General features: G+C 41.7%; 2 protein-coding genes across 7 annotated transcripts in view; one reads left to right on the top strand and one right to left on the bottom strand.

Annotated features, from left to right (window-relative positions):
- The window catches only part of LRIT1 (leucine rich repeat, Ig-like and transmembrane domains 1), a 119854-nt gene that overhangs the window by 76291 nt on the left and 27598 nt on the right, over positions 1-15965 (bottom strand). The window contains exons 3-4 of one of the 6 annotated variants that reach the window (XR_010367193.1): positions 5282-5362; positions 3727-3903 (exon numbers count right to left, since the gene is read on the bottom strand). The exons of 4 other annotated variants lie outside the window; for them this stretch is intronic. The gene's annotated coding sequence lies outside the window, so the exon portion shown is untranslated. Of the gene's footprint in view, positions 1-3726; positions 3904-5281; positions 5363-13380; positions 13479-15965 lie in introns of those variants that run through there. One more of the 6 variants, XR_010367197.1, reaches the window with a different exon arrangement.
- The window catches only part of CHAT (choline O-acetyltransferase), a 36204-nt gene that overhangs the window by 6677 nt on the left and 13562 nt on the right, over positions 1-15965 (top strand). Inside the window, exons 3-8 of the mRNA XM_064430212.1 lie at positions 3745-3936; positions 6025-6143; positions 7572-7625; positions 9153-9333; positions 10339-10516; positions 14910-15079. Of these exons, the coding sequence (XP_064286282.1) occupies positions 3745-3936; positions 6025-6143; positions 7572-7625; positions 9153-9333; positions 10339-10516; positions 14910-15079 (894 nt within the window). The remainder of the gene's footprint in view (positions 1-3744; positions 3937-6024; positions 6144-7571; positions 7626-9152; positions 9334-10338; positions 10517-14909; positions 15080-15965) is intronic.

Raw genomic sequence — 15965 nt, 5'->3', positions numbered from 1 at the left:
TAAACAGCTGTACCAAAAATTCACAAGAAAATGCAATATTAAAAAGGCAAATAACTAGAAATATAACTGGTTTGACTAAGGCAAGGTGTCCTTCAGGGCTTTAGATCTGTTATTAAGTGTTGCCTTTGGTAGCTGGCCTGCTCCTTCCAATATTTGAAAGCATCTGGGGCACTTCAGCCAGGGACCATTGTGGGGGGGTGTCAAAGGTCCCAATGACTCCTATACAAAATTTGAATGCATAAAAATTCCCCACAGTGTCAACACATCCCTCACCTCACAAAACCAGGGTAACAGACAGCACAAAAGGTTTCACTGTGGCAATCTGCCCATCAGGCCCTGTAATCTGCACTAAGTGTTGTCTTTGCCGGGGAGCACTCGAGGCACAGACAGTAATGGCCAGTTACTGGGCCATTGCCTTTTTGAGATAAGTCACATCTGCTCCAGTATCACGGAGTCCTGTTAGAATTATGTCCCTGCCTTTCAGAGCCACTTTGCATTGGAATGTGGGATGCTGAGATGTGATATGTTGTGTCCAAAAAATCTCCGGGACCCCGGTGCAACCAAACCCCCTCCTCCCCTCTGTTCAGCTATCAGGGGTGCAGATAGGGGTGCTACCAGAAAAAGTTTGAGTTGGGCTGCTTGGCTTCCAGCCAGGACCACACAGGGCCACTGGGGGGTCCAAGCCGTGACCTTAATTCCCCCAACCCAGTCAGAGTCAATAGCCCCAGGAAGAACAAACAACCCTGTTATCCAGGTGGATGATCTGCCCATGATCAAAGCATGCAGACGCTGTCCCAGTCCAAAAACTCCTGTGGGAAGCAAATGAACAGATGAATTGAGTAATGTTACTGTGATGTTTGATCTGCCCAGTCCTGTGCTGCCTGGGGTGGCTGCACATAGGTCAGTGACACTTGTCCAGCAGTCAAGGTGTTGGAAGTTGGCAGGTGCTCCTGGTTGCTGCATCAGCTGTAGGATTTGTGTCGCTGCGAGGTGCTGCTCTGCGTTCCAAGATGAATTTCCCTGTAAAGGCTGGTCATTCTAGTGAAACTTAGAGCAGCACAGACTAGCAAAGTGAGGGCCTTTCCAACAGTGAGGGCACAGACCCCGGGCTTTGGGTTTCTCTGCTTTTTGGCAGTCTCTTTTATGTGTCCAGATTCCCCACAGCCGAAACAAACCAACTGCTTTCCAGGGGTTAATTTCAGGGCAGCAAAATCATCCACTATGCCTTCTCCCATGACTTGATAGATGATTACCGTGGTGTGTTGTATTGTTCCCAGGTGGTTGCATGCTTGTATTTTTCAGAGTGAAGTGGGCTCAGGTTCAGAAGGCAAAGATTTCAAAAGGCGACTACAATCCTCATTGGCGTTTTCTATGGCCAGTTTGAGGAGTATAACTTCCCTTGCTTGATAATTATTGATTTGTCTCTCCAGTGTTTGTTTTAATCTGTCCACAAAGTGCATAGAGGGCTCTTGCAGACCTTGTTTGATATTTATGAAGAACTGATGAGGGGTTTTGGCATCAGGAACCTTAAGAAAAGCATAATAAGCTGCATCTGTGATACCCTCTAAAGCTTCTCTTGGTAAGGCAGCTCGGCCATTAGAAGTGGTATACCCCATCCCCCCACCTCCCCCCAGCAAGGTGGTCAGCAGTTAAGGCAGCCAGGGCTTGGTTTGCGTGCTCTGCTTACATTGTAATTAAATTCTCCAGTCTTTTTTTCCATTGTGCCATAAATATGGCGTATTGTGTTGGTGTGAGCAAAAGATTTGCCAAAAACATAACACCATGAGGAGTCACAAGGTGAGCAGTAAAAGTTGCTCTTAATAAATTACTAAAGTAAGGGCACCCCAGTCCATATTCCGCTGCGGTACGGCACAGTTCCTTAATTTCTGAGTGACCTAGGGGCTCCCATCGTGGATTTCCCCCCCATCGGGCCAAGTCACATGAGGGCCAAAAAGATTTCTGCAGCAGTGTCAAAGTCTCTGTCCTTAAGAGCTTTCTTTTTCATCTGTAACCAATTGTTATGCACATCCAAAGGGACTAAGTCGAGGGTCGAAAGGGTCCAGCTCACATCCATTGCTAGAGTCAGTGTCTGCCACGTCAGCGATGTGTCTGGCGGCTCTGGGATCGCTGCTGGTATGGCAGTGGGACTGGAGGAGGTGACCGGGCTCTCTCCCTGGTGCTCATCAGGGAGGGTGTGCTGGACACAGGATGGGGAGTGGGACCTGGGCAGGTTTCGATCTGGCACGGTTGCCAGGACCATCTCAGCGGTAGCCTTGCAGGCTTCTTTGCTCCTTCCCTCCTTTTTAATCACGTCCATGATCCCCCTCCAAGCAGGAAGCATTCATAGCTCTGGCCAGGTCATAGAGTTTTACACCAACCTTGTCCCAGCAGCAGAGGGTAAATACAGAAGAAGGGATGTTGGGGAGCACGCATGACACCCATCGTGAAACTGCCTTAAGGTCGTGCTTTAGGATGGGGGAGCCATGCCTGCCCAGAAGGGCAAGTGTGGTTTCACAGACGTCTCTCTCATTGGACATGTTCTGTCCCATGGATCAGCTCCCTGGCTCACCTGTCAGTCGCAGCAGACACGTGATTGTGGGCCCAAACACGGTTCTCTCACCATCATGATCAGTTCCAGGGGCTCGCTGATTGCAGCCAGACAGGCTGTTCCTTCTCCTCATCCAGCGCACCAGTTGTTGGCAATGGAGAGAGAGACGGGGAGACTGAGAGCTGCTCAGAATCCAAACTGATTGTGGACTACATATGCTTATATACTATTCTAGAAAGGCTAGTAATTTTTTACTACAATGATTGGATTAATCATCACATAAACAAACCTAAACATTTTACAACATCTCTTGCTTGCAGAAGTCTTGATGTAATTTTCTTTTTCGGTAAGTCTTGATTTAATCTTCAGTTAGTCTTGATTTAATCCTCAAAGTTCTGCTTGTTCTTGTCAAGACATCCCGATGATCACATCTCTTATGCTAACCAGGTCCAGTCTTGTGTGTCCCAATAATTGCTCTGGCTTTTAAATGACTAATTACACTTCACTTGGTTAATTCTACATTTAAAACCAAAGGAAACTTAATTGCATGGACAGCATGGAACTCTTTTTTTCCCAGATACTATTGCTCCAAACTGGGTAAGGATAAAGTATAAACAGAAACATGTTATCAAGCCTTCCAGGGGGGTTCCAGACTGACTGACAGCAGAGGTTTGGCAGGGTAAAGTACAAACTTATTGAGGACTGTACGTAATCAGTACTAATAAACAGATAGACCTGCATGTTTCTACTTCTATCATTGGATAACCATTAATATTACCAACCAGACAAGTATTAACCCATGGTTTTACTAACCAAAAGCTTATCACAACTCCTTTACTAAGGAAATACCTTAAGATATTATTTCATTATTTTGTAATGTCTTTGCAGATTTCCCGGAGCTTAGCTCAGGGTATTTGTTTGCATCATGCTTCTTTGTCCTAGGATTTCTAGAATTTTTACCAAGGAATAGTGTCCTTGATAATTTTCCACTAGTCCACTGCTCTATCCCTTTCAAAGCCTGCAAACAGTACATTTGTATTAATCAGGCCTCTCAACTCCTAAAAGAGAATAAATTCATTTTAAAAGGGATGTAATATATTAATTAGCAACAAAAGGAAAAAAATAAGAAAACAAAAGAGAACAGATTGGAAGGAAGTAGAATTACTCACCAATATATATTTCTTTTTAATGACTAGGAAGTGCCAAAACTTCCAGTTCCACCACTGCAACAGACCTTACACATGTACCTACAGTGCATGAAACACTTGGTGCCAGAGGAGCAATTTAAAAAGACCAAGGCCATTGTGGAGAAATTTGGAATTGCAGGAGGCCTGGGGGAATCTTTGCAGCAAATGCTTGAGGAAAGAAGTGAAAAGACAGTAAACTGGGTAAGCAAATGCAGTAGAAAAAATAATTGCTGTGTTTGATGATGCTTATTTTCAAGTTCTTTCTGGTATTCTCTATGCTATCACTGTTTTCTTTCAGCAGGTCAATGCAAACAGGGGTCATTCTGACAAAGGAATATCTCAGATGTAATAGGCTAGATTTTTAAAATTATGTCAAAATCTATGTTATGATTAGGTTTTCATGTCAGCCATTTGTTGATGTTAATGAGGACAGTCCTTCAACTCAGGTTCATGCACAGAAGTGTCACAACACTTGTAGGAAACACACCTTTTGGATGTAATTCCTTCCTTCACCTTAAATAACAGGATTTAGAATTTTTATTAGAATGAAAAATTCTTTCTGATAGGGCTTTAAAAGTGCCTTGCACAGCCATCTACACAAAGTCCTGATCCACTCCAGTTATTCTGGAATGGAATGCTTCATTATAGGAATTAGTCTTTTAAAATTGAACTATTATTTGCCATTCATTGTCACACTATACCAATGTAGTTACTTTGCCAAATATGCACATACATGTATATTCATGTACATTTATCACACAGACCATGCTGAGACCTTTGCCATTACCGAAGTTCAGCTCTCTGCTTCCCAAGGCAGGCAAATTAGGTAAGCCACAGCTAAAGTAGATTTTACCATTCCACAAAGTTGCAGTTCATCCTGCCCTCATTAACCATGTTAGAATATGGCAGTTGAAAATTAGAGTTTTATTGAAGTCCTTCCATTCCAACAAGGAAAATGATTCTATGGATTCAGTGAAACCCTGCAGGCTTGTTACTGATGTCAGTGAATTGTGGTTCTCCCTTTTGTGTGACACACAAAAAAACTCCATCGAATTGCTGCTACAGTCAGGGAGACAAGGCTACAGTGCTGTCAGTGCTTTCCTTTTAAAAGAGTGCTTAACTTGTGAACAAAATGCTGCCCAATCTTATTTTCATATTGTGATCACAGAACTTCATGGTGGCTAAACTAACCAGCATTTAAAAAGTGTTCCTGATAAGAAATAATATTCCAGAAGACAACTGCTCACTTGAACACTCATAGAATGAAAATTACAGAGGAAGGATGCATAAGCATTTTCTGAAAATGTGACAGTTTTAAATACTGGCTATTAAAATAAATACTTCATTCTTAAGGTAAATTAGAAATGGGTTTATTTGGAATTTAACTTGCCAGGAGTATATCTCTAGCATGTTCCCCTGAAGACTCCAGAGACTGTGGGGGAAGCATCTGTTCTAACAGCAATGAAATATCTCGGAGGAAAACTTTTTCAACTGATGCATGCATTTGTAATTATTTTTGCATAATTTCATTGTTGTTTATAGTTACCATATGCAAAGCCTGCCCTCTCAGAAAGGCCATTTGATCTTCTTATGAAAGCCTCCATTTTCCAAATAATGATTCTTCAATCTGTGCATAGACATAAAGGAATGCAGTTACTGTTCATCTGTGTTTTCAATAAAAATGGTTAGAAATTTACTGTGTGTTTGTCTGGGTCAAGAATCAGCAATCTGCATTTGTGTCAGGGGACACAAAGGGAATTCTCCAGGGGCCCTATCCATGTGTTACTCTCTGCAGGATTGAACCATTAGGCTTGGGAAATTCTTCTCCTGCTCTGTCTTGCTACAGGACAATATCTGATGGCTAGCAGTGGAGCATCTTGGCATCATTCACAAATATTTGAAGCCCCCTCAGAAAAAGCATCACTATTAAAACCCTGTCTCTCTCTTAAACATATTCTAATTGCTATGCAAGAGTTAACATGTTGTATTCAAACATTTCCTGCTTGTAGAGAGAAGCAAACAGCAAAACACCCAAAGCACCACAATCTGGAGCTTGTGTAGTTTTTAATGGAACACACTGTAAATTGCCATTGATTGAGAAATAGGATTATGGAATTGCGGCTGCCTTCTGCTGAGCTGAGGTCACAGAGCCCAGACTGAAAATGCTCAGCAGCTCCATTAATCAGAGCCCATGGCTGACACCAGGAGCACCAGGCACTGTCCCCTCACCCCCGAGTGCTTTTCTGTGTGCTGTTGGCAGCTTTAAGACGCCGTGTCCCCTTCCCTCAGGTGTTTAACTACTGGCTGGATGACATGTACCTCAACAACCGCCTGGCTCTTCCAGTCAATTCCAGCCCCGCAATTATCTTTGCTCGTCAGTATTTCAAGGACATAAACGACCAGCTGAGGTAATGTATTACGACTTTGCAGCTTTTGCTAAATGAAAGGATATTTTAAATGTACGGCTTTTGCAAAAAGACAATCAACTTTCATTAAAAAATAAGGGCTGTAGCCATTAAAGTGATTTCCTATGAGGCCTGCTGACTGAGGTCAGTGTTCCTGGGGTAACTCATACTGATATTCAGAAAGAAAGATGTCATTACTATTACATTCATTGCATGAAAAAAATGCCAAGGGATTTATATTTTTAAGGAATATTTACAAACTTTTTACTGTACGTGATTCAAGTAAACCACTTTGTGATGGAAAAAAAATACTAATTTCTGACACACAGTTTCAAGGGAAATAATCTTTAACATGGCTTCACTATGACTCGTAGCCACCCTGCAAACTGAAAAGGCCACGCTGCCATTAAATTGTCCCTCTCAGATGCACAAAAGGGCACCAGAAACACTGGGGATCTAAGAATAAGAATTCAGAAATCATTCTTCCCCAAGAACACTGCTTCCTTCAGGCCCATGAGTCCCAGATCTTAACTGATCTTTCTACTTTGAGCTGTTGTGGGCAATTACTATCATTTAAAAAGTGAGAAGGTAAGCACCTAGCCAAGCACAGAATATACCTCTCCAGACACCCTTAAAACAGGATTCCTTTCTTCAGCCTTTGCCAAAACATTCTTCCTTTTAGAACAAAAAAAATCTACCTTCATATAGTGTGTAATTTTCCTCTTTGTTTTTAGCACTCTCTAGCTGCTCATTACTGAAATAATTAACTGCATGTGAATTTATGCTATTAAAAAACAGCCAGAACCTTGAAACAAATATGCATTATTTTAACATTTTGCATAGACAGCTAATGCATCTTTTTACTTTACTTTAAACATAACTATAAACGCTTCCATTCATTACTGACTAAATTTACTATGCACACAGCTTTCAAAAAACCTCCACTTTGCATTTTCTAATGCACATGCTTTAACAAGGAAATATTTTTCTCAGAGCCTCCCATTCTGACACAGTGCGAACGGACAATGTCAGGGAAAAATACACCTGTCCACAGCTCTGCAAAAAGAATATCTGCTTAGGACAGGAAGTACTCTAATGCTGGACAGGTTATGAGTATTGATATTGAAACCCATGTGAGGATTCTATTAAATATTCAGTCTCTGCTCCCATTCTCTAAATAAGCACTTTCAGGCTTCCTCCTGTGGTAGTCTGTTTAACTATTTGAAGGGACTGTCTCTAGGATTTCATATTTCTCTTGACATGAATTAATTTAGGTTTTGGGTGGGGGCAGGGAGCTCTTCTTGCCAAGCCAGAAGACTTTCTCTCCTTATGCCGTGTCATCAATCATTCAGGCTTTCCTCTGTCTCCCAGAAACAGCCCAGTGTTGCCAAATGACAAAAGACTGATGTCACTTCTCTCTGCTACTTGCAGGTTTGCTGCCAATCTCATTTCAGGAGTGCAAGACTACAAAGCTTTACTGGACACGTAAGTGGCTTGGAAGGAGAGCCTGAGTATGCACAGGGCTTCTGATTCAAGGCTGCTCTCAGTACAAAGCTGGGCTGTATTGCACCTCTCCACCATGGGGAAGGGCTGGGGCCCCAGCATGCTTCAGGGCAAGTGCTTCAGCAATATTTTATGCCCTTTCTGCTGTATTCCTGCAGTCTAACAGATTGAAGAAGGATCCTTTTTGATGGCTGGCAGTCATCACTCTGGCAGGAATGATGCAGCCCAAAAGGGCACAGACAATTTGCCTAACAGAGTTACTGAGAACACAAGAGGAAGCCTCTGCTCCCCACACCCACAGGGCAGTAGCACTGTGGTTACACAGCCTGCACACCTTTCCTGGCACTCTCCACTTGAAACAACACTGTCCCACCTCCCTCCCCCAGAGAAATAACACATCCTAGCAGGCAGTGAAGTCTCACCACAGAAAGGCTGGCTCAGTAGCCAGTAAAAATAAGCTACTTATGCTCTTGTTACTTTCTGAATAAAAACACTGGGGAAATGTATGTATTATGCACCTGTACAAGGAAATAAGTGATACAGAGAATTTGGAGTTGGGAACTAAAGCGAATATCCCTGGTTTAGAACTGCAGCAGTTCTAAAGGTGTGGTTAACCAAGATAAACTAGCATAAAATATTACCCCTCATAAGCTGTATGAGAGTAAACCTCCTTGCCTGCTTCTTTATCCCTCCCCCCGTCTGACAAGTTGGAAGCTTATTCCTTTTTTGCAGAAGGAAAATCTCTGCATTGTAAGATTTTCTTCCTCCTGTGGTCTCTGCAGCCTCTCATGACCAGCAGCACCATTATTTCCTGCTGCAGTGTCAGTGGGGTATTTTACAATTCATAGTCATAACTGTGACTGTGCTAATTCTTTTTTTTTTTTCCCCTGGCCACTAAAGAAGCTTTTAAAGAGATGCTGGTTTCACCTACCTTCCAATAATAATAATTAAAAAAAAAGAATAGATTTTCAGCACATATTACTCCATGGGTCTAAGTGAAAATTAGTACAAAAGTGAGGACCTTCAGAAAACAGAAAATTCTCACTGTATTGTCCAAGTCTTTCCTGTTTGTCAAGCAAGGCCCTCTCACACACACTCTAACCAGTCAGCACAGTACATGACTGCTGTGATTTGCAGGGAATTTCATCAGTCCCTTTCTTTGAGGTGCTGGTCTTTCCCAGCTGTTCTGCTGAATTCTGTCCTGCGAGGTTTCTGGGGTCCCAGCTAGACAGGCTTCCCATGAACACGGCAAAGCTGCTTGTGACCTGCTATTTCCATTGCCACTAGAGGATAATGCAATTGCTTAATGAATATGCATGAAGCTGCCAGGAATGATGTATTTAACTTTGGTATGGGAATTCATCTATTTCCCTTATACTGTAATCTCATTTTATTATTCAATTTGTGTTATACCTGATCTAATTGTAACAGAACAAAGGACAGATAAGATTTCTTTTCCTTTCTGTCTCTCTCTCCTCTTTTCCTCTGGCTTTTTCTCCTTCTCTGCAGCCATGCTTTACCTACTGATTTTTCTCGTGGACAGCTGTCTGGCCATCCTCTCTGCATGAAGCAATACTATGGACTCTTTTCCTCCTATCGTCTTCCAGGACTTACCAAAGATACCCTCGTGGCCCAGAAAAGCAATGTAATGCCAGAACCAGAGCACATCATTGTTGCTTGTAACAATCAGGTAATTTTCTTTTTTCATACCTTTCTATATCTCTTAATTTGCTTAAATTCACTCCAGAAGAGCCTAATCTAATCTCTGTTCAGAAGCGCAATTAGTGTGTTACATATGAGCTCACTTCTTACAAAGCATTTGCAGTCAATATTTCTAAAAGATGCTTCTGCAGCATTTTTGTCCTTGGCCCACATTATGTTCCAAGTACAGCGATGCAGAAAGGAGGAATGTGGCAGAATTTATTTGCTTTCTCTTTCAAACAAAAGTGTTTAATAAACAGTGATGAAACCACAGAGAAAAAAGAATCCTATTAGAGTGCATTTGCTGGAAATGCTCTTCTCATGACAGCCGAGTATTGGCAAAGTCAAGTTCATGGCAACTATACCACCATCACACCTATGCATGGCATAGACACCATGTAGGGGCCTGAAGCTATGCCTGAAGAAGTTAGCACAGGTGCAGGCAGCAATACTGAAATGGTAGAGTGAATCTGCCCCAACCAGTAATTACCAGGGAGCAGCAGAGTCTGTTTCCTGGGCACAGCACCTTACAGCCCAGCTTGACTATTTGCAGTACTGGAGCCATGCCTGTAGGTGCTCTTGGAATGAGGAGGTAGCTTCCAGTGAAGTGCTTTCTGCTTTTCCAGGAAGCACGGGAAATTTTCTAGATTCTCTAGGTTATGTTTAAACAAATAATACCATGAAAATTACTTACACACTGCCTGATTTTATGTCTCCAAGGTTTTTTAAGCTTATTCAAATAGTGTGCATTTTATTTGAGTCCAACGCACAATGTAGGTCCCCTATGGCAACTGGCACTACATTGGTATTAAAACACAGGAGGGGTGAGCCCTGGGCCATTCCCCAGTGGTTTTGTGTTGCATTGCATGCAGGCCTGGCTGTCCAGGCAGGACTTCAGCATCTCAGCACCTACCCAGGTAACAGCAAAATGTTGGACCTCAAAGGGTCCAACCCACTTCTGACTGATCTTCTGACTTCTGTAATTTTTTTGCAGTTTTTTGTTTTGGATGTTGTCATTAATTTCCGTCGTCTCAGTGAGGGAGATCTTTTCACTCAGTTACAAAAGATAGCAAAAATGGCAGAGAATGAAGAGGAAATGCTGCCTCCAATTGGCCTGCTGACAACAGACGGAAGAACAGAGTGGGCAGAGGCCAGGATGACCCTTATGAAAGGTTAGCTGCAGCAACCCCAGCTTTCTCTTCATCATCTTCCTCCTCACCATCACTGCCTTTCTTTGCTGAGAAACACACATCCCAGCAAACACAGGACTGAGTGTGCAACCCCACTGCTGAATTTTTCCAGCAGTAGGAAACTCTGTAAGATGTGTGTTGCCAGGGGAGCAGCAGAAATAGCTTGACCCTTTGGCTGTGTATGTTTAAGTGTTATGCCATGTAATAACTCTCACTCCATTCTTTGTTTTTCATCACATAAATTACATTACGTCAGATTTTGTGATTTGTCTCTTTCTTTATCTCCATTTTGTACCAATAGGAATGATGTATCCTCTTAGCTTTTGGCAACTATTTGATATTATTGATCTTATCCAACAAAAACACCTGCAAGTTAAACACCTATTGAATCTAGCTGTGTACTCTCTCTAATCAATGGAGAAGGTACCAGGGCTGATTCAACCAATTCTTAACTATCTAGGAAAGATGGCACCAGTTATTATCTGGGGACTGCTCTCTCTATTTTCCAGCAGGCAGATTTAGCTGTCTCAAATTCTGGACTTGAATGTTGAACTTGGAAATAGATGAAAATAAAGGGTGGGGCTAGTGGCCTCTTTCACATCACATCACACCACACCTTATGTATTTTACCCTGAGGCTAAGTGATAAAAATGCCCTCTTTTTGCCATTTTACATGTAGTAAGTATTTACTTTTTCATCCAGAAGAAAACATTAACTCATCTCTCTATCTCCATTTCATCAATGCCACAGAAAATATTGCTGTTTTACTAATGCCCTGGAATATACAAGAGTTGCCAAGAGCCTCAAAATAAGTTTATCCTCCTAAGGAAGATTCCCCTTTGTTAATGCAAGTATCTCTGTGCTTATAAAACTTACTACAGATACACACACAGAGTCCTGGCCATTATTTCAGCAATATTACATAGCATTAGTCTCATCTTTAAGCCTTCCTCTCCTCTTCCCATAATTTCTTTTTAAAGGAGACGACAAAAAATTTTTAATGAAAATTGAGGTGAACACCTAATGATTTATTTTTAAGCCATACTAAGTATAATAGTCAATGCCTTCAAACTTCCAACAAAATTATATTGGGTAACCTACATCATCCAAAAGATAAACAAAAAGAAATATCAACAAAAAATAACAAAACCCTCACCGTAGTGTTTTTAGATTGCCTGGCATTTCCCAAAATAGTTGCTTGCCTTCTGATTAAAATTAATGAGTTATGCAGCTGAAAAAACCAGATTCTGCACTAGTAAGCCTCATAGCACCATGATGTGAGCCTTTTCTAATCTATGCAGGAATCCCATCCCAGACCCTTCATGTTAGCACAGCTCTTCTATATAGGTGAATGCATTGCTGTTACACATGGATATATGATCATTATCAGCCCTTTTCTTATCTGTGATGGTGAAATGTTCCTGCAACAATAAATAAGAGAGGAAGAGAGAATCTGGGAAGCAATGTGGATGAGTGAGTCACTCCACAGCTGGTCTGTGCTGGGCAGGGCAAGGGAGAATGCTTTGGGACAGAAAAGCTGTGCAGTGCTTTGCAGAGGCTGTGAGGGAGTTATACCCACGGGCCTGCACAGCCCTGCAAGTAGAGCATAGGTCTTCTAGGTGAGAAAATGGCTAAGAGATTGTAATAAACCCAGCCATCACTGATTTATAAACACACTCAGCATTGTAGCTGCCTTCAGGCTGCAGAACTAGCTTGCTCTTCCTAAGTACAGGAACCTAATTCTGTATGAAGTGACTGGCTACAGCCCCACGCATACTACATCTGAATTTGATTCAAAACTGTCTTCTCATGTTTTCTAAGACTAAATTAAAAAAAAACCCAAATAACCAACAGTTGGCTGGCCAATTCATCACAATTGTGCATTAGAAAGGAAGAAAAAAAGAAAGAAAAGGAAGAAAGTCTTGCAGGCTTTAGGCTCAGTCTTACTTTCTGTTGTTTTCGCTCCTCCTGCAGATATTTTCAATCCTAAATCATGGTTCATGAGTTCTCATGCAATTTATTGACTGCTTCACATGATAATTTTTCAGAGTTTGATCAGCCCTCTGCACATGTCTGTTTCCTTCTGTAAAGGCATCTTTCCCCTGCTTCTGTGTTTCTGGCACATCTTAATTATATTCACTCTAATACCTACACTCCAGATACCCTGAAGCCATATGTCAGACTAAGGGCTTCATATCTGTCAAAGATGTGTGGTAGCAGCCACAATGAAATATATAATATATATATACCTATCAAAGAGGGGAAAGCAGAATGCTGAGCAAGCTGTGAGCAGTTTGTAAATCACTATCCAAGCTGGTTTTCCTCAAAGATGCCTGTCTGCAAGCACCAGAAGCTGATGCATATGAGGCAAGTTCCATTCACAAGGATCTTTCCATCCTTTGTACTGATCATCAATGAAAAAAAATACCACAATTACAGTGAGCCCTGCAAGTGTGAGATACTAGAAAAGCTTTACAGCCAAGTGGACAGGGATGTGTCTTCTCTCTTATAAAGCTTCTGAATGCTTTTGAAGACACTCCCAAGGGATGCTGGTGTTCACAATTTTGCAGGGCAGCAACCTCTCTGCACGCCCCATCAAACACAATCTCTTGTCTCAAGCTTTTGTTGGAGCTGGCAGGTGCTCCAGCTGCTTTCCCTAGGACTCTTCTGTTGGCAAGGGGACACAACCCTCTCTGCACTCCACCAGGTCCCCAAGGAGCCTGCAAAAAGTCAGACTGACCATCTTTGTCCCTTGGGCCCCAGCTGCTAATGGTGCCTTGCAGGAGCCACCAAACAGCAATAGGCAGTACCTTACCATAACCTGCACAAGGCCACAGCTGCCCCTCTTCCTTCTCAGCCACTGCTATCACTTGCCTCTCCTTCTCTTCACACATTTTTAATTTCTTGCATATTTGGTTTCTTTTTCAGCATCTGAAGAATGAACCTGGATGGTAACAAGTGTCTGGGTTTTTTTCTAGCTCTTGACTAACCTATGTTACTCCTTCTGGAAAGGTGCATTATTTCTTACTATGAAAAAATGCTGCCCTTTCAGACAACCAAGCTACTTTACAGACTTGCAAACCTTGAAAACATGCACATATTGAAATGGCCCCATATTTCAAATGAGAATCAGAATTGTTTAATTTTAAATATTTTTCCATTCTTTCAGCTAAAAGTTTTCTGAATTGAGCACATATTTGTTGAACTCAGCCTAGATTTGAAAGAAGTTTTGATCAATTTGAATTCATATCTTTTGTTCAGAACATTCTGAAACAAGTTCACATTTACACCAAAATCTAGAAAAACCAGAGGATGAAAGCTGATCTCTTAAGAGCAAAAGGATTTTTATGTCGATGCTTGAAATCCCTTTTTCCTTTGATCTTGTTAGCAACCATAAAACAGCAATTAATTATTTGATACGTTTTTAAATGAAACAAGTTATTGTTATAGGTTGCACACTTGATCTTTTCAATGAGGAACTGTAAGCAATGGTCACATTTAAATATTTCCTATGGTTCAACCTGGTCCTCAGATGCAAACAAACCCTGAGCCTTTGTAATATTTCTGGGTTAGACAAAGAAACATAAATATACCAGAAATAAGGAGGGAAGCACTGAGGTCAAGGTAAAAATACCCCAGTAGTCCAACCATATAAGAGTGTCAGGATAGGGAAAAGAAAGAGAAAGAGTTCCACAAAAGCCCATTTTATTCAGCAGTACAGTAGTGACAGGAGAGCAGTGTAACATGGCAACCCACAGTTTAGGCAAACCCACGTTCAAAAACTAAACCTCAAAACCTCATCTGCAGAGGTTTCCTCATGTGATGTAGGCCATAATAGCTAATGATCAGAGACAGGACAGACAAGAGGGTTTTAATACAATAAGACAAAACCAACATAGACCCTGCTGTTCCTTGTTCTGAAAAGGGTTTTCATGGGAGAAAACACAAAACACTCTAAGCTCTGCTGTTCCAGAGCAGAATACTGCAGCAATAGCGTGAGCTCTAAAATTTGCTATTTTCCACCTGTCCCCTGTAACTGTTATTTATAAAGCAAGTAAGCAATGGTGGCTTTAAGAGTAAAATAGATCTATTTTGTAATATAATTACTTCAAGGAAATGAAAGGCAGAAAAAGAAAGCAGTTATTATTGAATCATGTGAGAGCTACGCTGAGCTACAAAAGTTAACACAGGAATTAATGCCTTGGTATAAGGTTCCCTGGCACTGAGATGATCTGCTGCTGAGAGAAGCTCTGCAGACAGCAGCTCATTGCAGAGCCAGGGTCAGATCTTCAGTGCTCTCCAAGGCAGAGGGTTCCCCAGCCAGTGTTGTACTCAAAGGTAAGAGGATGTGAACATTTCACTCTTTTATCCCCAGACTCCACCAACCGCGACTCTCTAGACATGATTGAACGGTGCATATGCCTGGTGTGCCTGGACAGCCCCAGTGGGGTGGAGCTCAACAACACAAACATGGCATTGCACATGCTGCATGGAGGAGGCTACCATAAAAACGGGGCCAATCGTTGGTATGACAAACCTATGCAGGTAAAAACCTTACAGCACTGGGACGTTACTTGCACATTGCCTTGTGGTGGGGGCCACTTAGAGTCAGGTGGGAGAAAGAGGGGAAGGTGGTGTCAGCGTCTGCCTGGGCAGGATTGCTGTGAGCAAGGCTGTCCCTTGCAAGGCAGGGGAAGCAGGGACACTTCCACCTTTTCCAAAGCTGCCCTTTGCTCTTGAGATAATACAGATACTCAGATGTATGAGTAGGTAGACATTGGATATAAAAAAAACAATTCATTTTTCTACACTGAGTCAAATGAAATGAAAATGCTGGCCTATTATCCCAGAATGGAAAAAAAAGAGCACAGTATTTTCCTTTGTTTCCTCTTCTTAGACATTTTTCTGACATCCTAGAAATGCTACTGCTGATAATTTGGCACGTGTTTAAATCCTCACTTAACAGACTGTTTACTCATTTAATGGCATCCTCATTGAGACTTTCTTTAAGTATTGACTTCTCCAGGCTTTTTTCCCCATCACATTTTGATTGTCATATTTTAAAGCGTCGCACTGTTATTTCCACACTTTGCAATAGACCCAGAGTGAAGTGATGTATTAATCTCCAACTGTCAACAATGTTGACACCTTATGAAAAATTGAAAAAACCCTGGCTGATACATTGCTTACATAACGCTTTTTGCTCTTGCCATACCTAAGAACAACAACATGAAAAGAGAAACCCCTAAAATAACTGCCACGACTGAGAGACAGGACTTTGAAGGAAGGATGTGAGAAGTCAAGGCAAAAAGAAGTCAAAGGTGTTTTATTGTTATCACAGAGCAGTTAATATATTTTTGTGGCCCCAAGCAGTTACATCCTTAGGCAAGAATTTCCCACTAGTTACACAATCAGCCTACTGTATGTGTTA

This window comes from Passer domesticus, chromosome 8 (genome assembly GCF_036417665.1).
Source record: "Passer domesticus isolate bPasDom1 chromosome 8, bPasDom1.hap1, whole genome shotgun sequence".
NCBI classification, from domain to species: Eukaryota; Metazoa; Chordata; class Aves; order Passeriformes; family Passeridae; genus Passer; species Passer domesticus.
Note: the sequence above shows the minus strand (reverse complement) of the source record. Positions and strands in the feature narration are given on the sequence as shown.